The sequence below is a fragment of the Phoca vitulina genome, unplaced genomic scaffold (assembly GCF_004348235.1).
Source record: "Phoca vitulina isolate PV1807 unplaced genomic scaffold, GSC_HSeal_1.0 scaffold56, whole genome shotgun sequence".
Taxonomy (NCBI): domain Eukaryota; kingdom Metazoa; phylum Chordata; class Mammalia; order Carnivora; family Phocidae; genus Phoca; species Phoca vitulina.
In genome coordinates, this window is record NW_022589759.1 from 134,703 (window position 1) to 161,218 (window position 26,516).

Here is a 26,516-nt window from a genome sequence, read left to right on the forward strand (position 1 = left end):
CACTCTGCCCTGGAAACAGTCGTTGGGTGTTGACCATGCACCCCCAGCCTGAACCCCTAGCTCCCTACCCCACGTTAGATGCTCACAAGGGCAGCCCCTGCCCCCTAGGACGCCCAGCCCCCTCACGGAGCCCTGTGGGAGGGCATCCCGGTCACACCAGGCTCTTGCTCTGCCTCATCCTCCGTGGGGGGAGGGGCAGGGACAGAGCTGACAGCCCCCACTTCCTCTACAGAGAAACCACTTCAAGGGCAGACCTCTGTCTCCAGCCACATGGTGCACGGCCAAGAATGGCCTCGCTCCAGGGTGCTCCCAGCACTTTCTCGCTGAAGACTCAAGTTTCTCCTCTAAAGAGCAGAGGTGGGAGGAGAACAGAATGGTTTGCGGACAGGGGAGACAACCTGAGGCAACAAGAGAGGTAAGGGCCTTGTTCGGTGGTGGCAGCAGGGCTGGGAGGGAGCTGGGAGGGGGGTCTCAGTGTTGAGTGTTATCTGTGACATTCCCGTTCAAGCCCACTCTCTCTCCCCGACCCGAGTGCCAGGCGGCCCACGTGTCATCACACATTCGTGCCCACTTACAAATAATAACCATCCCTTCCATCTGCCTCACCCCACTGACAAGCTGCTCCCCCTTTTGATTGTGCTTTTTATTGAAGAACATCATACATGAGAGTACACGAGTTGTAAATCTGCAGGTTTGTGGATGCACCAACCTAAACACAGCCAGGAAGGCAGCACCCAGACCAATCACAAAAACGTTAATTGCCCCAGAACAGCTAGGGCGTCCGCCTGCCCTGGGAGCCACTCCCTGACATCCTCGTGGCTGAGTAGTGGTCTAATGCACAGACCCCACTGGGCATCTCCCATCTTGTTACAAACAGTACCTGCTGGGTGTTCTGGCCCCATCTTTTGGTGGACATAGGCCACGTGTTTGCACAGGGCGACACGTGGGGGTGGACCTGTTGGCCTGTTGCTGGCAGGGCATGAGGACCCCAGCCCCCGCCTCCCCACGGAGAACATGAGAAGACAGCCCCACACGCCACAGGCACCAGGCACAGGATGGGCCCACACGCCGAGCTCCCCGCCCTAGGACTTCACACCTCCCATTCTCTCCTCCTCATGGAGAACCCCGAAGGGAGCAGAGCCTCCCAGGACCAGGGGGTGGTGCCACGGCCAGTGAGGGTGGTCCCAGCAGCAGCGAGGGGCTGTGCATGCCCGCGGCCGTGAGGCCCCAGCTCTGTCCCTGCCACACGGGTCCCAGGACTCACACTGCAGCCGTCCCTCACCAAGGACCACCTTCCACCTCTGGGGGCCCCAGCTGCGAGTCTGCTGCCTTGCCCCCTGCTTCTGTCAGCTTCTGTCAGCACATCGCAGGGAAGTCAGCATCCCCAGCTCCATAAAGAGGCCTTTGAGATGGACATGCTCCCCCCGCCTGAGACTTCAAAGAGCGTGAGAACTGGACAGCCTCTGGCAGGCAACCAGTCCTCTTCCGGGTGAGGCCTCGAGACTCCCCATCTGGTTCTGATGTGCCCGTTGGGGACTTCATGGGACGGAGACTCTCAACTTTGTGATTAGTTATGGTTATGAGGGAAACGTCTAAATGAAATCACAGATAATCTTAAGGCCAGTGGTATCAACTCGATCTCTAGTGCCCCTGGGAGAAACTGAGGAATGGCCAGGAGATAGGTGGTGGACACAACTGTCCCCTCAGAGCACGTACCAACCTGAGACGGTGGGCTGGACCCACATGTGAGGAGGCTGTGAGAACAGGAGCCCAGTTGTTGGGTCCCCAGCACCAAGAACAGTGCCAGGCACACACTTGGCCTGCAACACATGAGCGTTTGATGCATCAATGAGCTTCATGGTGGGGCGGGGCTGGTGTGTACACAGCCCCTCACTGCAGAGTCCAGTGAGATACAGTGTCCGACCATGGCCACACCAGGAGGTGGGGGTCATGGCCTGACCAGAGGGCCCAGGCCCTGCTTCCTTCACGGAGCTCCCCAACCCTGGGGGCCAGCCAGGAGACAGCCCCACGAGCGGCCATGTGGGGCGTGCAGCCTGCTCCTCCTGGCTCGTGGCCTGGCCGACAGCTGGGTCATGATGAGGTCTCTGGACTCGGAGAGAGGAACACCCTGTTTGCTCACCCGGTGGTGTCTGTGCTACCCTGAGGTAGGGTGCGACTTGATGGGAGAGTGCATAACCCATTAGCAATCTGACCACGGGCAGCAGGCGGCTGGGAGGAGCCCATTCACCCTTGCCTGGACCCTGGGGGGCAGAGCAAGCCTTTAGAGCAGATGTTTAGATGTGAGAGAGCTGGCTGTCTTCTCATCTCCACGGAAACTCAGAGGTTCAAGTAATGACCTAAACCCGAGCAGTTTGGCTGAGCACTGTTGATTTAATCATCTCTCGGGACAGCAGGCCCAGAAGGAAGCAGTTTCACCCTGGTCTGGGCCCAGCCTCTCTCTGCCTCGCTATCTCTAGAACACTGGCTCTATTTTGAAGGTCACCAACTCCTAGTTGTAAAACGACTGCTGCAGCTCCGGACAGCGCATCCCCATCCAGATGTACTTAAGGTTGGAAGAGGCAGGGTGCCAAGCTCTCCCTGCCTGTCATCATCAGAGAACGAACCCCTTCCTGGAGGAACCCAGCAGACCCCTGTCCTGTTGGCTGAAGCTTATCGCAGGACACCCTCATGGGAGAAATGTGGATCCAGGACAGCCTGGGACTATTTCAATCGTCCTCAATCCCACCCACCAAATCCAGTTACGGTGACATGGGATGAAGTATGAGCAGTAACTGACGGACATCAACACGTCTGCAGGGCACTGTCCTTCCATGGGTGTTCAAAGCAGAGGCGTTTGTTGACCCCCAAATGCTGGGAGCTCCCAGCAGGATAAGCTCACAGATCTCCCCAAAAGGTGACTGCACATCAATGTCTAGAACACTGTGCGGGACTTCCTGGGAGGCCCAGCCAACACTGATCCTGGCCCAGAGCGTGTGAGCAGCACCTCCTCCCACCCCCGTCTGCTACTTACAGGAGTGGAGGTCAGGGCCGGGAGGGGGCCCAACAGACTGGCAGCTCCCAACCTCAGTGTCCTTGACCCTCCCACAACCAATCAGGCTCCTGAGTGACAGGCAGCCCTGTGTGGTGCTGAGCTGTGGAGCAGGCCAGGACTTGCCCCAGGTGATGAGCTCTCCCCCATGCTCTGTTGACCTCCCCTCCCCCGCAATCAAATGCCCCCTCATCTCTGCCACATACAATCTCCAGAGCTGCCAGGACATCCTTCCCAAGGTGTACCTCTCGGCCTCCTTCTCGCTCAGGGCTGCCCTGAAGTTTCCCCATAAAACCACTATGATTCTGCATCAGTGGTGCCCAGCCCAAGGACTCTGGCATCAGCACCTCTTGTCCCTGGCCGGCCTGTTCCAGGTTCCCAATGGAGGCAAACACCTTGGTGTTCTCAGCAGGGATGTTGCACCGAAAACCTGTGGGACCTTCTCTACTCTGTGCCCCAAACTGTGGAAGGCAGGGTGGCCACGGAGAGAGCTCACAGGGGGCTGGGGCTTGGCTGTGTGTGACCCTGGGTCATGTTCTCTCCTGGGACACCTCGGGGTCTGTGCGGATCCCGACCCACCTGCCTCAGATTCCAGCCCCGGGAAAGAAGAGCTCACGCTGCACAGAGCGTAACCCATTCACATTTATAGGAGACACAAAGGAGGCAGGCGGACGACACATCAGCATTTCTACTCCAGGGAACTGGCCAATTCCGACCAGAAGAGCAATCAGGAACATAATTGTACAGCGCTGGGGCACGGCATGGACGCGGGCTCAGTCCCACTCCCCGTCCCCCTCGGGGCTGTCCTCGCGAGCTGCCTCCACGTCGTGGAAGTGGAAGTTGGCCATCATGTCTCGGACGGCCAGCATCAGCCTGTTCAAGCCGTGGTTGCGGTTCAGACCCCCAGCCCCTCCGTCCTCCATCCTCTCCCCCTGTGGCAATGAGACTCGTCTGAGCAGGGCTGTCCTGGGCCCTGAGGCCCAGCGCTCCCCACCCAGCTTGCCCAGGACCCTGCCGGGAAAAGGGAGCTCCTCAACCCAAACACGTTTGACGAGCAAGGCCAGGCCCCAGGGGGAGGTCAAGGCGCCACGCTGAGTTGAGGGGCCAAGGTGGCAGCTACGGTCTCAGGTGGGCATGTCCCGGCCTCCTGAGCAGGTTGGCTGCTGGCGCCAGTAAAGCCTCTAGACGTGCACAACCCCACGGCCCGGCCTGAACCCACGTGGCAGAGAGAGGCCAAGACATGCTCACATACCTCCATGGTATAATTGGGCAACAAAGACCGGAAGAAGAGAGCAATTGTGTTTCCATGGCTGACGGGACTCAGCCTGAAAGAGGAAAGAAGGTCAGCTGGTGCAGCTGTGTACCCTGCCCTGGGGTCGGGGGAAGACAGCCCACGCGGTAGCTGGGGCACATGCTCAGGCCTCACAGGGAAGGGCGTCCGGGGGGGCGGGCCCTTGGGGACCTGGCTGGTTGAGCTGAGCAGAGAGTGGAGGGTCACCTGCCACGGCTCGGGCGGCTCGCTTTTGAGAAACGCCGCGCAGGGGATACAAAGTGGTCATGTGAAGAGAAGGTTCTAGGGTGTGCTGGGGAGTGCCCTCCTGGTAAGACATGGTGCTGGAGCCCAGCTCCACTGGACATTTAGGACTGATGGCCTCGGGTCGGCACAGCCCTTCAACCACTTCTCAGGGCTACAATGTCCAGCAAGACAGCTTTTTTTCTGAACCTACCAACATTACAAATGCCTAAGTATCACCTTAATCAATCTGAGAATTTAAGTGGACACTATTTCCCTAGAAGCATGCAGTCCAACTTTTAGAAAAATTCCTTTATCCTACATAATGGGCTCTACCTCTACTGAGGTCTGGAAAGAACACGTTTTCTGAAATGGGAAAGTCTGTCACTCCAGATCTACAAGGTTGTGCCGACAGCCTCGTGGTAAGGCAGTCACTCAGCTTGAAAGGCTAGAAGGAAAGAAAAAAGCAGCTTTCCCGCAATCCAAGGCTAAACGCAGTCCACAAATCCACTGCAGACTTGGGCTTGCTGCACCCTCACTGAAGCTCTCCCAGGCTTGGCCACACAGGCCTTTCTCAGTTCTGAGTCCTATGTATCAGCACTTGCTTACTGTGGTTTTGATTTTACACTTATTTCTAGATTCCATAATTAACACGTCCCCCACCGCACCGCACACTCCACGAGGGCAGAGGTGGTGCGTTACTCTTGCTTCCCACTGTTACCTCCAACACCTGCTCTAGAACCCGACCAGAAACGTTTCTACATCAGACAAGTAAGTGAAAGAACACGGCCAGCGAAAGCTGACCCGTGACCCCAATCACACCCTCCTCCGAGGGCCCGTGTCTGGAGGAGGCAGGGAGCGCCAGGGAGCCGTAAGCACTGACCTCGGAGCCACCCAAGCAAAGGAGCAAAGCAGGAGACGGAGAGGTACCTCTCTGGTCTGACGTAGGAGTAGATGGTGTCCAAGGGAGGCAGAGGGTCAAAGCCCATCACAGACTGCGTGGTCACGTCCTTCAGAAAGGGAAACAGAACCGCCGTGAGCCCTGGCTGTGCCCCCAGCAGACTTCCAGCTGATTCTAGCCTGGGCTGGCCTCTCCGAGAGGAGTCCGTCACTCTGACAGAATCAGTCCTTGGCTGCGAGGCTGCATCTACTGGACTAAGAAACTGGGTGAAGGGCGGGGACGCTCACCCTGCCCTGCTCAGACGGCAGGGGTGCACGTGCGGCAGAGAAGGAACGGCTCCATCACCTGTGCCAGGGTCTCTCACTTCAGTGCTCCAGGGCCCCCCGAGCCGCTCAGACAGCCATGAGCACAGCCCCACCTCTTAAAACCCCAGCTGGGAGGGGAGGGGCCCAGCAGGTGACAAAGCTCCCATTTTCAGCCCCTCTCCCTTACCGGGGGAAGGGCGGCAACAGCTTCCTTGACCTCGGACAGGACCACGTGGCGGTGGATGTTTCTGGGCGCACGCTGGTAGAGCACCTTCCGCCTAGGCCCAGGGAGAAAAGGGACAGCACATGGAATGGAGCCCGCCCTGGCCCTGCGGCCACATTTGTGACAACCACCCTGAGCAGATGGGCTTCGTTCTCGTGAGGACCCATCAGGCCAAGCGCTGCCCTGTCCCCCCTGGCCTCCAGGCCCACCTGCTCTCACATGCTTCCACCGTGGGGTCCCCAGAGTCCACCGCCTGCAGAACCTCGCGGACGTTCTCCTCTAGCCAGCTCATGGTGGCGGGCTCCTTCCAGAGGAAGTGAGACCTTCCGAGGTAGAGGCTCACCAGCTGGCTCAGGGCAGGGGGCTGGCTGTGGGAAAGGGGGGCTTGTGAGCAGAGCCCGCCAGGGCACAGACTCCACGCACCCACTGGCACCTCTGGGGAGGGTGCAGGGGCCTGTCCAGCAGCCTGGGGGCCAAGGAGGTTGCCCAGAGGGGCTGCCGACTGGAGATGGGCTGTAGTAAGTGCGAGTTCTTTAAAAGAAACGTAAAACAGAGGAAAAGTGTACGTCTGTGCACACAGAGACGCTGGAGAGCCACGCTGGTTCACTAACGGGGCTCCCACGCTGCACGTTCACCTTCATTTTTCACGAGACATCTGGGAAAGACAGTCCATGCGCGTGCAGGTGTGTGATACGAAGCCCACCCAGCAGGTGCAGGTGCCGGCACAGGGGGCCCCACACCCCGCCCACTCCTCACCAGGAAGGCCTGGGCTCTGGGCCGCAAGCTGCTCTCACACCAGCCAGCTCTGGGTCTGAGCGGTGAGGCAATGCCCCACGAGGACCTGGGACCCAGCCCTCCTCGGCGGGACAACAGTCTGGCCGCCAAGGTCTCCTGCAGAGAGCGCCTGGCAGGACCCTCCCAGTGACAGCCAGCCTCATGAGCCTCGGGTCTGAGTGCAAATGGTTCCCGGGCTCTGCTCTGAGGGGCATCCCCGTGACCCACACGTGGGCGGGCCCTGTCCTGTCTTTACCTGATCTCGGCATCCGGTCCAAAGAAGCGGTGAGTGGCGACAGCAGCATCGGGCCGCATGCTGCAGTACTCGAGCAGAGGCAGGAGGACTGCAGGAGGAAGAGGGGCCCCCAAGGGCAGGGTGACACCAGGGTGAGGCCAGTGGGGCTCTGCCACCTTAGACGTGGCCGTCTGCCCTGCCTCCCAGCGGCCCCGTGTGCATCTGAGGGGTCGCACCCACGACCCGCCAGGCAAACATACAAGGCGTCCTAACCACTGAGCTCACACACATTCCACCTGCAGGCTGCTGGGGGAGCCAGCCTGTGGGGCTTGGGCCTTGAGCGGAGACAGGCTCTGCCCACTTGTTAGAGCGCTCTCCCTCTGAGGACCCGAGGCCTCACCACAGCCATGTCACCTGGGGAACCGTGTCTCTGAGTGACCTTCCAGGGATGGGTGCAAGCAGGGCAGCTCCGCGTGCAGCAGGCGGCACGGAAACACCACCAGCAGTCAGCACGCGGCTGCCAACACCCTTGACCCCACACAAACAGCAGAGCCCACCAGGGGCCTCGCCTCCTAACCTCACACACCTCAACGGGGAACGGTCAGTTCTCCGCAGACTTGGCCAGGCAGCCCTGCGTGTCAGGCTCAGACGTACAAGTCTGGTGGGAATCCTCAGTGACACAGGCCTCAATCCTGCCCTGGCCACCTCCTCAGACCTGCACCATCCTTGTCTACACCCCCTGCTCTGTTTTCTCCCCAGCACCTAGCACCACCTGATACACCATCCTTTTCAGCTCATTCCACTGCCTGTCTCCTTGCCCTGGGATGTGAGCCCTAGAAGTGGGGATCCTGGCTGCCTCCTCTGCCTGGCCTGGGACGCAGCAGGCTCACGGAGGTGAAGGGGTCACTGAGAGGGGGCTGTGGGGACAGTGTGCATGAGCCTCATGGCCTGTCCCTGGCACACAGCCCTCTGTGAAACCGCACGTGGCAGGAGGGCCCAACTCCACCAGGAACCTGATGGGGCAGCAGGCTCCCTCTGATCTCCTGTCACCACCAAGATCAGCCACAGGACTCTGTCTCTGCGTGGACACCAGCCCACCACTCCAGGGAACACAGGGATGGTGGAAGGACCTCTGTGCAATCCCAGGACAACCCTGTCTCTAAGTTCTCCAACTCAATGAGAAATGGGATTTGTGGACTGGGTCCCTCCTGCACGGTTCTGCTAACGTCCAGCAGCTCCTGTCCCTCTCTCTAGAAAACACCCGTCTTCAGAGACTAAATTTTTCTCAGTCAATATCAAAACACTTATCCTAAAACCCCAAGACAGCTGGATACCAAAGTCAGTTGTGACTCATTTTCAGCTTTTGAATTGTGCTTACGTGCATGCGGGGGTTTGCGAGGGTGCACCCACCTCCAGGGAACATGGTGAGCGCCTGTCGGATCAGGATAGAGGCCTGCTCCCTTGCAGAGCTGAGCTCCTGCTCGGGGAGGTCTGCTTGCTGACTCAGCAGGAAATACGCCAACGGCACAGAGAAGGCGAAATTTGGGAGCTGAGACAGGTTCCGATGAGCCTGCAAGAGCCAGAGAAACAAAGTCTGGAAGTTTGACGCGGCAAAGACAGAAGATGCACAATTCATAGACGCTCCGAAGTCTGAGCCCTAGCGATGAGCACAAGCGTTGTGTTGGTATCTCTCTACTTGGCATAAAGATAACTTCATGGCACGTCCAGGGGCTTTCTCTTGGCAGGAGACAAGTAACAAGGCCCCGGGGGGGGGAGGAGGTGGAGAATCGACAGAGACGGAAAAGGGGGAGGACCTGGGGGAGGTGGAGTCAGGTGGGGTCATAGACAGGTGCCCACCCTCAGGCTGCGGCCAGCTTTGGAAGCAGGCAGTCCGTGCTCTGTCACAGTGGGAAACTCAGAAAGCCCGGGTGGCAACGAGAAACGTCCCTCCCCTGCTGGGACCTGATCACATTGGCGAACACGGCTGAGCACTTTCCTGGCCTTTCTCTACGTGTACGTGACAGATAACACACGATGGGCCGGGTTTTCTCCACTGAAGTGGGGCTGTGGTCTCCACAGTTCGGTAAACGTTCCTCTGCAGCCCTGTTGTGGGGGGAGGGGTGCTCCCTGCAGCTGCATTTTGGGGGCTCCAGGAACTGTGTAAACTAGGTCCCCAGTGGTGGGACTCCTTGGCCAACAAGCCAAGGGACAGAATTCAAAATGACTTATGTATGTAGTCATTTTTTCAATTACACCACACCCACCAGCCCCACCCCACTGCAGGTGGTCAGGTTCACACATCCCCAAGAGGGCACCATCCAACAGAAACACACGTTTTCCAGCAGCCGACTTAAAAATACAGATGAAACGAATGTTACTACTGTTATATTTAACCCAAATACCTAAAACAGCATCACTTCTACACAGGAGCACTATGAAGGTCACCAGTGAGAGCATGCACTTTTTTTGTGTCCAGTCTCTGCCTCGACGTCAGACTGGAGGCAGACCCCGCCTGCATGTGTCCATGCGAGCCCGCTCGAGGGACACGGGCGCGTGTGAGCCTACTCGAGGGACACAGGTGTGTGTGAGAGGACACGGGCGCATGTGAGCCCGCTCGAGGGACACGGATGCGTGTGAGAGGACATGGGCGAGTGTGAGCCCACTCGAGGGACACGGGTGCGTGTGAGAGGACGTGGGCGCGTGTGAGCCCACCTCGAGGGACGCGGGTGCATGAGAGGACACAGGTGCGTGTGAGAGGGCGCGGGCGCGTGCGAGCCCACCTCGAGGGACGCAGGTGCATGAGAGGACACGGGTGCGTGTGAGAGGGCGCGGGTGCGTGCGAGCCCACCTCGAGGGACGCGGGTGCCATCCCATTCGGCCCACCCCCAACCCCTGCAGCTGTGTGCACATGATCGCAGGGAGCAGGGGAGACAAAAAGGGAGCAGGGCACAGACTCTGGGCTGAGCAAGGCGAGGAGAAGTGCACATGCACACCCACCTCCCACTCCTGAAAGAGGCGGATCAGGTACTCGTAGTTACGCGCCCGCAAGGCCAGGTGGTCGATGAGCAGCAGCATGCACAGCGGGTCCTCGTCGGGCTCCAGGCTTCCGGAAGCGGCAGAGGGAGAGAGGGCAGTGTGGGCCGGTGTGGACGTCTGCGGGCTCGCGGCCGCGGAGACCACACGGGTGGCAGCTGTGGGCGCTTACCTCAGAATGAGCTTGCAGAACTCCAGTGCTGTGCGCGGGCAGCCACGCTTCTCCAGGAAGCTCATCTGCTTGTAGAGGGCCAGGTAGAAGCTCCTAGATCCAAGACAGTTCCTGGTGAATCAGAGTGGCAGCAACCCCAGAGCCACACTGCCTGGAGGCCTCGTCCAGCACTGAGTCCACCCTCTGTGAGCTGGCACTTCCCGTGTGGCCTGAGCACCATGACTGTTGGCGAGTGTTCCTGTGTCTGCAGAGAAGGTGATGCTCTGCTTGTCGTCTGCAGTTACGTGGCTAGCCGGGTAGAGAAACAAGCTTCGCCGTTAGCTGAAACCGACTTGTTTGTGGTTTACTGTTTATCGTCTCAGGGGACAGAGTCAACCTCTCCACCGTCTCTACGTCTGAACGCACCCTGCAGTCTCAGGAGCTGCAAGCAGCACTGCTGCTGGATACGTCAGGTTGGCAGACTCCAACCATCCTGGTGGACTAGTGTTTTTATCGACGACCACCACCCTGCTGGTGCGTGCAGAGGTTAGTGTTTTATAACCTGTGTCTCCAAGAACGAAGAATTCAATTGGAGAGACAAACTGAACACACATGAAACCAGACAATCTGTGCGGTGGGGGGGGGAAACCTGTGTGTCCTGGGATCTGGGCTGACTGCCAAGGCGCGGAAACACCCAAGGCTGGAGATGACCAAGGACGCTGGAGGCCATGAGAGGGTGAAGAGGGCACCGGGACAGAGGACACCCCCTCCCCGCCCTGCCTCAGGGTCCTGAAGGCCAGGCCGAGGGCAGGAATCCAGTGGGTGAGGCTGTTAAGGCCTCCGTCAGTGGGGGCTGGTGCCAGGGTGGGGCTCTGGGGCAGGAGATGCATCTGCGAGAAGAGAGTGTCACGCAGTCATGACCGCTCAATGCAGGGAACAGGATCAGGCTGAGTTCAAGCAGCTCAATGATTTAGGAAACGGCACACAGGGCTGCCCACAAAGCATTCCAGAGCATTCTAAACTCACGGGGTGCAGATCCCTTTGTCCAAATATACGAGGAAACACAACTACAGACCCCATGAAAATGAAGTGGCTTATCAGACTGACTTCTAACAAGGACAAATGTAACCCCAGGCTAGCCCAATCCATCTGTCCTTGAGCCCTCCTGCGTTCAAGTGGTAAACACACTGAGATCCTCTGGTGTGAGCCGGCAGGTGGGACACCTCGGGGACAGGCCCCTGCCCCGTTCCAGCGGCACCTACACAGGTACGCACATCCCGTCACAGCTCTGATGCACCTCGACACACCTGTCATCCAGGAAACCCACCTGTTCTCAGGTCTGCGGTAATCCAGCCGGCAGGTCCCGCTAGTGAGGCTGAATAAGGGGTGGAAGGCACACTCCATGCTGTACAGCGCTCTCTCTGAGGGCCACATAAACACGGGAGGGTGTCACGGCCAGCACAGTGTGGCAACTGCAACCCCACCCCCCACGGCTCACAAAGAAAGCTCTCAAAAGAAGAAGGCAGCAGAGCGAGGATTCTGGAAAGTGCCATGACACAGATGTGACCTTGGGGATCACTGATGCCTCTCTCTGCATCTACTTTACCCAGAAGCACGACTTTCTAGACAGACAGATACCAGCACACGTCCTCACAAAACCCACATGCACATGTCCACAGCAGCTTAGTCACATGATCCAAGGAGTGGAAACAACCAAGTGTCTGCCAAGTGCTGGCAGATACACAAAACATGGTCCATCCACACTACGGAGCATCATTTGACTGGAGAGGAGTGAACCCTGGAGACATTACGGTAAATGAAAGAAGCCAGGTCGGGGTGCCTGGGTGGCTTAGTCGTTAAGCATCTGCCTTCGGCTCAGGTCATGAGCCCAGGGTCCTGGGATCGAGCCCCGTGTCGGGCTCCCTGCTCGGCGGGGTGGGGGGGTCTGCTTCTCCCTCTCTCTCTGCCCTACTCATGCTCTCGCTCTCTAATAAATAAGATCCTTAAAAAAAAGCAACCAAGAAGACATATATCAGAGCATTTCACTCATAGGAAATGTCTGGAACAAGCAAATGCACAGAAACAGGAAGGAGCATTGGGTGGGCCAGGGGCTGGGGTGGGGTGGGGAAGTGTCAGGTGATGGGCAGGGATTCTTTGGTAAGTTACATAAATGATCTAGATTTGGTGGTGACGAGGGTGTACAACCCTGGCATGAACTAAACCTCTACCTCTCTCTCGCCCTTCCTCTCTTAAAAAAAAAAAAAAAAAAAGCCCTGGCAAACCCCTGTGTCCTGGCTGTCACCTTTTAAAACAGCACCTACGCTCCTCCCAAAGAGGTGCTCCAAGGCACAGCAGGGCAGCGTACCCAGGGAGGCTCTTACCCACAAGGTCTCGGGCCATCTCCTGATCCTCCTGAAAGCGACAAGCATCGCTGAGCTGCAGAAGCGAGTCAACGTGGTATGGGCTGGTCTGGAGCAGAACCTATGAGCAAAGAGGGAACGATGATAGGGCTAGAGGTCGTGCCTCCTGGACAGCAGGGAGCAAGGCACCAGCCCCAGACAGGGCTTTCAGGCACTGAAACATTGGGAAAACGTCACAAAGAGTGACATCCACAAAACCCTCACCTCAAACCAAGCTCATCACCGCTGCTGAGTCACTGACCAGGCCTCTGGTGGGAGTAGGGACTCTGCCCCAGGACCTCCACCTTCACCCTCTGCCACTCCCCCCAAGCAAGGGGCCCTGGGAAGATGAGGCGAGCCCCTAGAAGCACCTTGCCAGGGCCCTCAGCCCCCGTGATCCAGGCCCAGGGCAGCCTGGGTTACTGAGGAGAGGATGCAGGCTGGGCGAGGACCCTCCAGGGGGACACACGCACCACGATGTTGTTGGGCTCCATGGACTCCACGGCAGCCAGGAATTTGTGCTGTGTCTGCTGGTACTCCTCACTGTGCTCGAACGCAAAGGAGGAGAGGCCCTTCTTGGACTCCAGCAGCCGCATGGACAGACCTGCGGAGAGTACAGCGTCAGGCCCCTCGCGCTGTTCCTGGCGAGGAGTCTCTGTGCATACTCCACGGAGTCCCCATCAGAGGGTCTACTTTCCCAGGATGTCTGGGGCCGACTGCCCGTGGCGTGGTCCACACCAGCATCCTGTCTACGCTTTTCCCATGAAGAGGTTTCTTCTCCCATGGGTGTGGCCAGATCACCAATGTCCCAGGACAACAGGGACACGGGACAGGGGCAGGGCGGGGCCGTCACACGCTCCTTTCACGGTGACGGTGGGCGCCCGTCGGACCCCACGACCCAAGGGTTCTCAGACACGGGGCATTTGCTCCACACCCCAAGCCTTTCTGCACTGTTGCTGTTTTTCTTTAAGTTATATGGACTTACTAGTTGGCAACAAAATATAAACTATCCCACTTAGAAAATGAACTAGAGTGCTTCCTACGATACAGGATCCACAGGAAAAAAGAAAAAGGTAGAAAAAAGCTTCATGAAAACCCATTTGAGAAAACATGCAGCTGGTGTGTGCAGGGAGAGGGGGTCCTTGGTCCCCCAGCACCAGGCCAGGGTGCCCTCACACACCCCACAGCCCCTCACCTGGTTTGGTGTACCGTGGCCAGGTGCTCTTCGGGGTCGTCAGCCATGTACACTTGGGGTACACACGCTGCCTCTGCCTCGGCCTGGGGAGAACAGACATGGTTACAGCTTCTCCTTCACTGCCTGACCCCCACAGGCACCATGGAAGCAAAACCGTGGGGAAGGGAAGGGCGGGGGCGAGGGTGCACAGGCATGACCAGGACACGACGCAATCCTTGTCAGCAACAGAACAGGACCACTGCCAGATGGAACTGGAAACTGTCATCTAAATGACCAAACAACCAGAGAAAGAAAGAAAAACGGGAAATTTACAGTCCAGCTAAATGGTAGAAAAGAAAGGTAAAAAGGAAACAAAAATTGAACACCAAAAATAAAGACCCGGAGGAGAGCAAGCCTGTAGGTGCCCCACGGAGGGAAGCGAGCCACGTCCCCGTGCATCGGGCTGGACAACGCAATGCCGGCTGGGCACAGAGGGCAGAGGATGGCCTCTGGTGCCTCTGTCCTGAGGTGGGTCCTCTCCTCCCCTCTCAAGGGGCCACCAATGCAGCAACAGGTTTTGAAAAGGGAAAAACGATAACCATGAACAGAACTGGCGTGGCAGGACAGTGACGTCAACACACTTCTGGTGGGAATGAGCAAGACAGAGAGCACCAGGGGGCAGCAGGGGAGGGAGGTCCAGCTCCCGACACGCTGCACGTGGACTGCCCTCTCTTCTCAGCCACGTGCTCCACCTCCGTTATCCGGGGGTCTCTGCTGCAGGCGCCAGGCCGCCCCCTTGAAGCCGTGGCCGTAGAGAGGGGTTACTGCGCTATCACTAATGCTTTCTTTCTTAAGCTGAGTAATGGCCATGTGGGCATGTGGACATTCTGCTCTATACTTTCTTGATAATCTGAACCACTTCATTAAGAAAAAAAACTTGAATAAGAATCTGGCCTGTATTAGGAAAAGGATAAAAGAGCATGTTTCTTCTCCCAACAAGAGGGCAAAACTGCAGGAGGAAAAAACAAGGTACCTGAAAAGCATGGTCAAAATCTGAAGAAAATTTCTCATTAACTCTAAAATTTTGAGCTTCTAGCCCTGAAATCTTGGCCAGGTTAATTTTTGTTTCTCAGTCAGCAGCAAAACCAACATGAGGTTTAGATTCTGGGATAACTCTGATCTTTGTTAATGTAACAGTTCTTAGTGGTTGACGAGCTGTGGTAGATGCAGTGGGAAATGTTCTGTGCATGAGGGTCTGTTTGCAGGACTTTGTGGAGGAGGTGTGGGTGTTCAGCTTTCCGGATGCCCAGCACCAAGTCCACTTCTGACCGGGAGCACCCACACCAGCAGAAGCTTTGTCTTTTCACGTATATATTTTTTTCTAAATGTAGAATTAAATGCTTGTTATAAAAAAATTGAGACAAGGGGCACCTGGGTGGCTCAGTCGCTTGGACATCTGATTCTTATTTTCAGCTCGGGTCATGATCTTGGGCTCTGCACTCAGCGGGGGAGTCTGCTTGTCCCTCCCTCTCCCTCTGCCCCTCCCCCCTGCAGGCACATGCTCTCGTGTTCTCTCTCTCTGCTTTTCTCAAATAAAATCTTTCAAAAAAAAAAAAATGAAGCAATTTGGAATTAGAATTGTCTCCTTTGGCACCCACCTCCAAGGTAATAATTCAGGAGAGCTCCCTGCACCCATCTGGGCCCCCTGTGCACACACATCTTGTCCCCCAGGACCACAGAACTCTGCGGGAGTGCCACACCACCCGGTTCTGCATGGCTGGGTTCTAGGCACCATTTTCCGCACCCTGGTGTACGAGGGGAATGCACTTGCCCCAGGGGACAAGTGTCGGCTTCTCTGTTGGCTGCAGTCCCCCTGCATCTGTGTGGCCATTTCTAGTGAAATTACCCAGCGGTGGCTATTCCCATGTTGCGTCAGCTCCACGTACCTTAGGTCACCTGCTCTCTTGAGTGTTTCTTCCTTCTCTGACCTATGGTAGAGTTAGGAGTTTTAGATTCTGTCTAATGTGTACATGGAGCACTTTTTGTTGTTATTTGCTAATGGTTTTTGGTTTTATCTTGGGTGTTAAGTTATTCAGGACACAAGGGTTTCTGATTTTGTCTTCTTTTGGAATATTGATGAAAAACATTTTCACTTCAAGATGTTCCTCTTTGTCACATGGACTGTCCTAGGCTGAACGTTGTATCTCCCCACCGTAGCCCCACTGGTTTGCCTCTGCTTGGTTCATCTTTGCCGTTTCTTCACACTTCTGCCTAGTCTTGTTTCGGCAAATCATAGTTCGCAGTGATTACGTTTATTGTCTTTATAGTAGCAGTGTGCTTCTAGAATACCGATTTAATATCCTAAGTCCCACCAAAGGCTTCCCTGAGAAGCTCTGGTTCTCTCGTCTCCCTCATTCCTTATTCTGCCCAAAGACAGACTCGATGTGTTTCTGGTTGTCCTCTCTGGTGGCCACTTCAGAATCTGCAGAGGGCGTGTGCACGGCTCTTTCTCTGACAGCCTGCAGTGACAGACACGTCGGGCATGGCCAGCCTCCCACTGCTCTGCGAGTGTCCGCCCACCTGCCCGAAGTCTGTATGTTCGGTATGGACAGCTCACTGTGGGGCTGGGCTATCCCTGCGGTTCCAGGGACCAGGCAGTGCTGAGCATCCAGGGTCCCGGTCAGAAGTGGACTCGGTGCTGGGCATCCGGAAAGCTGAACACCCACACCTCCTCCACAAAGTCCTGCAAACAGACCCTCATGCACAGAACATTTCCCACTGCATCTACCACAGCTCGTCAACCACTAAGAACTGTTACATTAACAAAGATCAAACTTACCTCAGAATCTAAACCCCATGTTGGTTTTGCTGCTGACTGAGAAACAAAAATTAACCTGGCCAAGATTTCAGGGCTAGAAGCTCAAAATTTTAGGACCTCCAGAATCTTTGTAAAATTGTGACTCACGTGCTAGCTAAGGCAGTGGGAGGGATGGAGCCCAACTGTTACCGAAAAGGTCAAACATCAACTTCTCTCCGACCCTTCAGGTTCCTCAGAACCCGAAATCCTAAGGCTTTCCGTTTGCAAGGTGCTTTACCTACCCCTCCCCCAAGGGTTTAGAGGCCTTGAGAATACTCCCTCCCTTTTCTGAGAACACAGCCAGTGTTGAGCTTACCTTTGTTCCCCCAGGACAGCTCGAGCACCAAAATACCTTTTCAGTTCTGTGTCTGGATTCAAGTGTCTAGAGAATTGAAAATTTTACGAAGAAAAACGAAATTGAGTTCTTCCACAACGATTCTGGGAATTCTTTTTTTTTTTTTTTTTTAAAGATTTTATTTGACAGAGAGAGCATAAGCAGAGGTAGAGGGAGAAGCAGGCTCCCCACTGAGTAGGGAGCCCGATGTGGGACTCGATCCCAGGACCCTGGGATCATGACCTGAGCCGAAGGCAGACACTTAACCAACCGAGCCACCCAGGTGTCCCCGATTCTGGGAATTCTGAAAGGTCACGTAAAACCCAGCAGGGAGAACAGCTATTCTGACATGAAAGACAACTGGCAGGCCTGCATTCTTCGAAACCATGCTGACCGGAAACAGAGGCGGCCAGTACTGGGGCCGAGCCCGAGCAGCCTCAGATCTACAGACTAGATCAAAGTGGGCTCACTGACTCAGGAATAAAGATGGCTTTTTGAACACAGGCAACAGTCTCTTTAGTAGGGACAGGGTTTCATTAGGCATCTACTAGAACAAGAGAGGAATAATTTATCACAGAACGACATCTTACTTCAACACCGTTTAAGAAAAAACATTCCCAGATTTATAAAGTTAAGGATGGGTCCTTGGAAACAGAAGTTTTCCCCTTTCCTTCTTTCTCATTGCTCCTACTGCCTAAATGTTTGGCAATAAACCTACATTGCTTTTAAATACAGGAAGTTTTCTTCTTTTTTAAATGTTATTTTTCCTTCTCAGGGAGTCTGTGTCTCAGCAGGAAGGAGAGGAGCTGTACCTGTGTTCCACATATAGGACGTGCTTCTTGGAGCTCAGGGGAGGCGGCCCGGGGCGGTTGAAACCACTGCTGTCCTCAATCCTCTCCAAGATGCGATCGATATCTTCCAGCCCATGTTCCTAAAAACAACAGAACACTAACTTTATTTTAAACATCGTAACAATCAACAACAAAATGATTTTTATAAGGAACCAGCATTATATTGTGTTTACTTTCTGGAAAACAGTATAATCCAAATACTGTCTACAGCACATATATTTAGAAAAAAGGAGAGATGCTTCATTAGAGGAAGCTCAGAATTGGCAGGATCACAGAACCAGAAGGACCCTTGAAATAACTCAGTCACAAACCTGACTGCTCGTCCTACAGGTGTTCCCACCTCTTCAGGTAGGACTTGAGACAAAAAAAAGCTACGACCTTTCAGGAGACACAGAATCAGACGGTGAAGAATGAATGAAACAGATGTTCTCACAACAGACTGCCCCTAGAGGATTACACCTCACCATCCTATCAGTCCATCAGCACTAGAAAAAGGTCAGGGCACGGGGGCAACAGACTAGAAGGAACTCTGCCAGCCAAAGAACGTCACTTCAGATGGTGGCCAGGAAATGAAAAGCACAGAATGAGGTCTAACCCTCAAGGAACAAAGTGAACTAACATAAGCAAAATTTGGTTAGTGACTTTCACTGACCTCTGAATTATATTCCTAACAGGAAGGAATCAAAATATGAAATAAAAATGAATTGCTTCTAACACCACCTTGAGAAACAGCCAGATGCACATACCAAAATTTCTCCTGTAGAATTTTTCTTATTTTTCTGTTTCTTTTTCTTCTTTCGGAGTTTGCCACTTATATTAGACTAACAAAAGAAGCACATTTTAGTCAATGGAAAGAAACAATAAAATCTTAATATCTGAGAATTAAAGCAGCAAGCTGCAGAGGGATATGGGAACACAGGCTTGGCATCCCCTCCCTCCCACCCCGAATGTCCTGTGAACTACTTCTCCAACACATACCTCCCACTGACCTGCAACTCTGGGCCTACGTCCAACTTTCTCCCCTATTCCTTCTTGAGAGGACTCAGGGTTTCCCAGGACCTCAAGAGGCTCACAGGGTCTGAACCATACATCCACCTGCCCTCTTCTTTCGTCTTTCACTTTGCCAACCACCCTCCCTGCCACACTTAGCTACCCTGGAGACCTGGGCCCCTGCACTGCATGCCCCCTCCCCCCGCACACACACACGCCCTTGGTGCCTCTGCCGGAATACCTCTGGTGCCTTCAACTGGCCACCTCCTTCCCTGCAGTGTAGAGCCCCCCGCCACCCCAAGCTCGGGCGGGTGTCCCACTCTAAGCCGTGAGTCAGGTCTCTCCAGCTGCACTTGTCCATCCGTTTCTGTCCCCCTTTCAACTAGAGGTCCCCGGAAGGCAGAGTTGTCCCCAGAACCCAGCAAGCTCGCAGTAAGCACTTGCTGCGTAAACAAGCAAAAGATCTCCTTAGAGACCCTCCCCTGTGCCATGTACAACAGCCACACCCCAACGCTAACTTGATCTACGCATTTCCTCAAGGCATGGCCACCCAGGGCCCTGTCCACCTGACCAGAGCTCCAGACACACAGTCACAGAGAACACACATGTTGCAAAGTAGAAACAGACTCTCCCAAAGTGTGAAGGCGAGTCTGGTGCCAGGGAAACTCGTCTAGGGGACCCTGTATGTGCCCCCCTTGATACCCACAACTAGTCTTGAGGATTTCATGCAAATCTTATCAGGGGCCCCAAGGAAATGGTGGGGCAGCTGCAACTGCAGAAAATGACAGCAGAGAGTGTGTGTGGCTGGTCCCCATACCTGCTCTGGGGGCGCTGCCTTGTCAGCCACTTCTCCAGCTTTCTTGCTTTCTGCATCTCCACTCTGGGACCTCCTTTTGTTCCCTGACACCACAGCGTCTGTGAGCAGACAATTGGGTCTCTCCCCATTCAGCACAGGTCCCTCCTCAAGGTCTTCAATGTTTATCTGGAAAAACAGATGGGAGAGAACAAGGGTGTTCCAGGCAACCCGGTCACGGAGTAAATGGTGATACTGAGCTGTGTCAGAGTGGAGAGCAGGGCAGAGCTGGGGCGAGGAGACATATTCAGGGTCACTCGGAGGTCGCAGGGGGAAGAAACACCTACATCCATGTGCCTGGCAGAGCCGTAGTGCTCACCTTCTCAACAAGCTCTGGTTCAGGGTCATTTTCGTCAAGGAACCCCCGAGAATGCTGGGGCCCAGGGTGGCTCCATGTGTCTCTGTCTTCAGAGCTGACATAATGAAGAATCCCCAAACATTACAACCCATCTCCCTTACTGAACACCACCCTAGGGCAAAGATTTGTAAATACATTTGTTCAGCCAATGCATTAATGTTCTTTCCTCCTACTGGGAGTTCTAGCTCAACTCATCTACAGTAGCTGACAGGACAAGGAGCTAGGGGAAGAAAAGGTACCTAAGGACTGACTTAGCTAGAAACTCTTCCCTGATAATAAAAGTAGCTCCCCAACAGAACCTTACATAGCAGTGAAAAGGAATGAACTGTGCACGTGCATGCGCACGCGAGCACACTCACACTCTGGAGGCAAGACGGGGGCAGGGTGGGTACAAGTCATTGGAGAAGTTCTGGCCCTTCAGCAAGTCAATGAATAAACAAAAGAGGTCAACACTAATAACTACTGGACTAATAACGACCACGTTTCATCAACCAGATGGGATGGACCCCATCTAGTGCACTGAGGTCCAAAAATAAGTAAAACAGTCTTCAATTTAGGACATCTGACAATTTAGGACATTAAACAAAATAAAAATAAGATCTACTTTACCCCCCACAACCCTGAGATAACTTTTATTTTTTTAAAACTGAGATCAAGGGGCGCCTAGGTGGTTCAGTCGGTTAAGCGTCTGCCTTCGGCTCAGGTCACAATCCCAGGGTCCTGGGATCAAGTCTCACGTCGGGATCCCTGCTCAGTGGGGAAGTCTTCTCCCTCTCCACTCTCCCTGCTCATGATCTCTCTCTCTCTCTCTGACAAATAAATAAATAAATAAATAAATCTTAAAAAAAAAAACAAAACACACACACAAAACTGAGATCATACTGTACCTGGTCAGTTTTCATTGATTCTTTCTGGATCTACTGTCTCAGTTGGGAAAGTATCAAAGAAGAGAAAGCAGGAACAAGTTTTTGTATCCTTTGGTTTTGCTTGCTTTCTTTACCAATGGAGATTTCCATGTGGCAAGGATAGAATTTAGGAGTATATCATGCTTATCTGTCTATAAATCCATACCTGACTTGAAAATGCTAGAACTCTACCAAAATAGCGTCTGTCCAACATCACCCAATACTATGGCAATTCCTATTGTGGACACCGTCTTTTGAGTGGCAGCTTTGTAAAGCCAGGGGCCTGGGTGTGGTCTGGTTGGTTTAGATTTGGGAGCAAAGAAAGAAAACTGGAATGAGGCCTCCTGGGACATTTCCTATAAACAATGGGGATCCATGGGGGAATTGGCACCCATACTTCAGCATTCAAACAAATGGTACCTCCAATGCTTCTAGTGAAGCTGGGTGCCAATTTACTCTTTTGTTTTTCCTTAAGATTTATTTATCTGAAGGGCGCCTGGGTGGCTCAGTTGGTTAAGCATCTGCCTTCAGCTCAGGTTGTGGTTATTTAATAACATTTTCTTTTTTCCAGCTTACTTTAAGAATATAGTATGTAATACATATAATGTAACTTCTTTGTTATCAATAAGGCTTCCAGCAAATAATAAGCTTTTAGCAGTTAAATTTTGGGGGAATCAAAAGTTATAGGCAGATTTTCAACCGCATGGGGTTTAGGGCCCCTAGCCCCAGTGTTGTTCAAAGGCTAAATGTAATTCTTTGTGAAATATTGATCTTCCTCACTTAAAGGGAACATTCCTCAATGCTATCAAGTCTGATCGTCTTTAAAAGTTTGTGTGGTTTTTAGCAGACTGTCGAAGTCGTCCTTGACCCCGAAAACACTGAGTCCTATCTACATCATCCCCAACCACTGCACGGTATGTTATGCTGCAAACCTTGAACCATACATTTGAAACGGGTGAATTTATCAAATATATATTACGCTTCAATAAAGTTAGTTTTTAAAAGCTACTCTGAAGTAGAAAAACGATTTCTAATCTAAAGCCAAAAAAAAAAACACCTCACCCAAGAGCCAGTCATAAGGACAAATTCATACACTAACAAAGGACAGTGTCTCTCTGCTCTGCTTTCCTCTGCTCAGAGAACACTGCTGGCCCCTGGAAATGCCTCTAAGTAAACCACTTAGGGTCACGTTTCTACTTAAGTTCTACTGCACCCTTCACTTGGTTTCCACTGTCATTTAATATCTGCATTGGCAGCGTGTTCACTATATGCCTAGCTTGGGCTAAAGGCTGCACATGTTAATTCATATATCACGCATGACAACCCCATGAAGTAAAGTAAGATCATCCCTAAGAAACAGGAAAACTGAAGTTTGTGTTAGATATCTTGCCTACATTCTCACAGCTTTGAAGAGGTGGAGCCAGGATTCAAACCTAGGTCCTTCTGACTCCCAAGCCTGTACGCGTACATTCTGGCCGGAGACAATACCTGCTGGTCCTCTTAGAGGAAATGCTGACTCATGCAGTAACTTTTCTGCATACCTGGGTGCCAGACACAGGGTGGTGAGGACACGCTGGGAACGGCACAGTCTGTTCCCACAAAGCTTATACTTCAGCAGGGAAACAAAGAAACACCAAATTTAAAAAAAACAACAGGTAATTTGTATGGTATGCTCTGTGTTAATAGCCAGGGAAAAATAAGAAAGAAGAGACATGGGAGTGTGGAGGTAACTGTACTTTTTTTTTTTTTTTTTTTTTAAGATTTTGAGAGAGAGAGAGAGTGTGCGCGCAGAGGGAGAAGGAGAAGCAGGCTTCCCGCAGAGCAGGGAACCCAATGCAGAATTCCATCCCAGGACCCTGGGATCATGACCTGAGCCGAAGGCAGACCCTTAACGACTGAGCCACCCAGGCGCCCCTAAGATTTATTTATTTTAGAGAGAGTGAGTGCAGGGGAGGGGCAGAGGGAGAGAGAAAATCCTCAAGCTGACTCCCTGCAGAGCGCAGAGTCCAAGGATGCGGGGCTTGATCTCACAACCCTGAGATCAGGACCTGAGCCGAAATCACAAGTTGGATGCTTAATCAACCCAGCCACCCAGGCGCCCTGGGTAAGTGTACTTTTAAAAGCAGGTAGGAAGGGTAGGCAAGACTGAGAAAGTGACATCTGAGCAAAACCTGAGGAAGGAGTGAGTCATTATGACACCTGAATAAAAGGCGTTAAAGGCAGAGGAGACGGCAAAGGGGACAGATTGTGGCTAGAGCACAGCAAACAAGATTATAAAGAAATGAGGTAGGAGAGCTCATGGGGCGAACTGGGCCAGCCTGGAGCCATTGGGGGGTTGCAAAGAAAGGAGGGCTGAGGTCAGACACGAGCCTAACAGGGTCACTGTGGCTTCTGTGATCAGACAGACTGCAAAGGAACAAGAGTAGAAGCAGGACCGGGTAGAAGGATGGTGATGATCCAGGCCACAGGCAGTGGTCACCCCCCCCAGGTGCTGCACCTGGAGCTGCCATAGGACTTCCCAATGGTCTGAGTGTATGGTGAGAGAGAGATCAGAACGCCTTCACATTGCTGGTGTGGACAAGAGGAAAAATGGAGATGCCCTCCACAGAGACAGAGAAGGCTGGAGGAGGCAGAAAGGGCAGTTAACACACTGGGTTTGAGATGTCTGTGAAAGGTGTAAGAGGAGACAGATGTTGAGCTGGATCCATGAATCCCAAGACTGGGAAGGACATTGGAGCTGGTGATAGCAACATCGGAAAGCAGAAGGGGGTGGGGGTGGGGCGCCTGGGTGGCTCAGTCGTTAAGCGCCTGCCTTTGGCTCAGGTCATGATCCCAGGGTCCTGGATCGAGCCCCGCGTTGGGCTCCCTGCTCGGCGGGAAGCCTGCTTCTCCCTCTCCCACTCCCCCTGCTTATATTCCCTCTCTCGCTGTGTCTCTTTCAAATAAATAAATAAAATCTTAAAAAAAAAAAAAAATGAAAGAAAGCGGAAGGGGGACACACAGACAGAGTCCTGAGCAGGTACAGCCTGAGTCCCTCTGACGTGATCTCACAGGGAGGTCCACATCAGTATTCCTCCTCTCCCTTCACACATAAGCACCTGCCACTTTTTCCATTTCTCCCAAACATTCTGCCCCCCGTCCATTTACCCTCCTTTCTTCTTCAGCAGAAACATTAACTTGCTTCAGAGACAATTACCATGAGGTGGTTGAGAATACAAGTTTTAAGTCAGAAAGCCTAGATTTACTCTGCAGGTGTCACTTACTACCTCATTTGCACAAGGGGGACAATATGACCTCCTTTCCAGACTACGAGAATCCCATGACACAGCAGCAGTGCCTGGAATGTGTAAATGTCCTCCAAAGAAAAGCTACTGGTGTTAAAGACTAAATCTGGGGAATATGGGAAAGAGAAAGCACAAGCTGCTCAAACGTCCATGGAGATGGCTGACTACAGCACAAATTGGTTTCAGCCTGTGAACAAGTGAGATGGGAAAGAAGACTTCAGTGTTTTGAAAGAAGTCAGAAAAATGGCAAATTTAAGGACACGTGATGTGACAGAAAAGTGTGGAGACAAAGTGCTGTGAGTCCAACTGTGGGAGCTGGGAGATGAGCACAGGGAAGTTAATACTACTCTTGTTTTTGTACATGTTTGAAACTGTTTATAATAAATTTGAAAGAAATGACAAGAAACAGGGCAGAGGGGAGGGAGTTACTTCTGGTCTCAGAATCAGAACAGGTGGAAGGAGACTATGGAGAATCTCAAGAAAGGACTTGGTCCCACCTCCACCACAGACTACAGCTGAGGCTCGCTCGCCTTCAGAGGGAAGGTCAATTACCCAACTCCCAGAAGGGAAGCCCACATTCCCCACCATCTAATGATGGGCTCCTAACTTGCCAAGTTTACGCAAAGATGGGAGCCATTGCAAGACCAAGAAAGCGCTTACAAAAGGTCACTGGTTTCCCCATCATCTTCAGACCTACTGCTGTGTGTTCAACCACTCGGGCACACCGTGGAGGGGATCCAAGGTGAGCACAGCGGACAGTCACCTGCCCGCACAGGGAGGTCAGAGAAGCGAGAAGAAGACGCACAAGCAAAAGTACTGACTGAAGCCAGCTAAAGAAACCCCGGTGGGCGTTTACTCCCTCAGTTCGCATCCATCGTGTTATTTCTGCGCCAGACACGTGCTGCGGGGGACCCAGCGATGAGCAAAACACCAAGTCCTGCGCTCTGAGGAGTTGACAAGACTGTCTGCAATGGCCCTGCGAGGGCCTGGCGTAGGCAATGCTCAACCCTGAAACAATGCCAAGAGCCCCCAGATCCTGAGACGCGAAGCCCCGCCCACTGGGCGGCGGACCCGCCCCTCGACGTCACGCTCACGCCCACTCCGCCGCAGCTCAGACCGCAATTGCCTTGCCTCCTCGCCGCAGCCCAAACCCGACGTAGCCACGCCCACCACATAGCCCGCCTCACCCACCTCCTTAGCACCGCCCCCGCTGCAGCCCAGACCACGTGTCGCCCCGCCCCGTGACGTCACGGACCCGCCCCCACTGCCCCCTCCCACCGCCCCCCCCCCAGGCAGCCCCGTTCCTCACCAGCTCGAACCGGTTGTTGACGCAGACACCCTCCTTCCCTGCGCCTCGGGGGCGCCGGCCACCTGGACCCCGCTTTGAACCTTCTTCTTCCGCATCATCGTCATCGTGGAGGACAAACTGCAGGGCGCCGGGCGCGAGGGGCTCCTGGCCGCGCTGTTCCCCCCTCAGCCTCCGGAGGGCCCGGCGCGACATAGGACCCAACGGCCGCTGACGTCTGGAGACCGGGAGAAGGAAGAGCAGAAAAGAGAACAGCCGGCGCGCCTGCGCATTTAGGGCGCGCTGGCGCGAGGCTGGCGTGTCGCGTCTGCGCGCTGAGGTTCTCCGGAACTTCCTCTCCGTCAACAGGGGCATTAAAGAAGGTGCGGGCGCGTCCAGGCCAGTTCTCGCGCGAGTTGGGCGCCTCCGTGCGGCGGTCTCTCTCGCGGTACCGGCGCTGGGTGTCTCCGGGTCTTCCGGAGGCGTGTCCGCGACCGCTGTCGGGCTGGGGCGGGGGCTACACGGGCTCCGAGCCGTCTACGGAACCTAGACCCTGCTCTCCGAGTGCGGGCTCGCCGGGCGGGAGGAACCTGCAGGTGGGGCTAGGTGAGGAGGGCGAGCGCGCAGGTGGGCGCACTGCCTCGTGGCGTTCCACCTGTGGTGGTGCACAGGTGATAGACAGCTGGGCGACCTGGCGGGCAGGTGAGTGCTCTCGGTCCGCCTCCGCGGCTGCAGGCGGGACATTTCCCTCCTTATTAAAAGTAAACACATCCAAACCGAGGAGCTTCCCAAAGCTGCAGATTTCTGGACCTCTTCCTCCCCGGGGTAGACTGAAACCGAATCTTAGGGGCTGTCCTGGGCGTTTGCCTTTTGTTGTCGTTAATGGGTCCCAGGCGATTCTCCTGTTCGTCTAGGTACGGGAATCCCTTACTGTGTTTTAACCTCCTGGGGAGATTTTTACAATAAAGATCAAGGACCCATCCCTAGCAATTCCGAGGTGGGGTCAGGCATTGATATTAAGAGCTCTTCAGGGGATTAAAAT

The 26,516-nt window shown here is 54.1% G+C and overlaps 1 protein-coding gene across 2 annotated transcripts; it reads right to left on the reverse strand.

The window, feature by feature from the left end:
• Nucleotides 1-3,673: 3,673 nt before the first annotated feature.
• On the reverse strand, nucleotides 3,674-26,008 carry TCF25 (transcription factor 25). Of its 2 annotated transcripts, XM_032389734.1 has the most exons (18): nucleotides 25,499-26,008; nucleotides 19,607-19,771; nucleotides 18,546-18,620; nucleotides 17,761-17,879; nucleotides 16,931-16,996; nucleotides 13,779-13,861; nucleotides 13,057-13,187; nucleotides 12,566-12,665; nucleotides 11,512-11,605; nucleotides 10,206-10,298; nucleotides 9,998-10,103; nucleotides 8,411-8,570; nucleotides 7,022-7,109; nucleotides 6,201-6,359; nucleotides 5,956-6,046; nucleotides 5,493-5,572; nucleotides 4,302-4,374; nucleotides 3,674-3,981 (listed from the first exon to the last, which is right to left on the reverse strand). In XM_032389734.1, the coding sequence occupies exons 1-18, from the start codon at nucleotides 25,847-25,849 to the stop codon at nucleotides 3,823-3,825; spliced, it is 2,193 nt and encodes a 730-aa protein (XP_032245625.1). In that variant the 5' UTR covers nucleotides 25,850-26,008; the 3' UTR covers nucleotides 3,674-3,822. The 2 variants fall into 2 exon arrangements, with proteins under 2 accessions (XP_032245625.1, XP_032245626.1); XM_032389735.1 differs by lacking the exon at nucleotides 3,674-3,981 and having other exon boundaries at nucleotides 5,446-5,572.
• Between the last annotated feature and the right edge of the window lie 508 nt (nucleotides 26,009-26,516).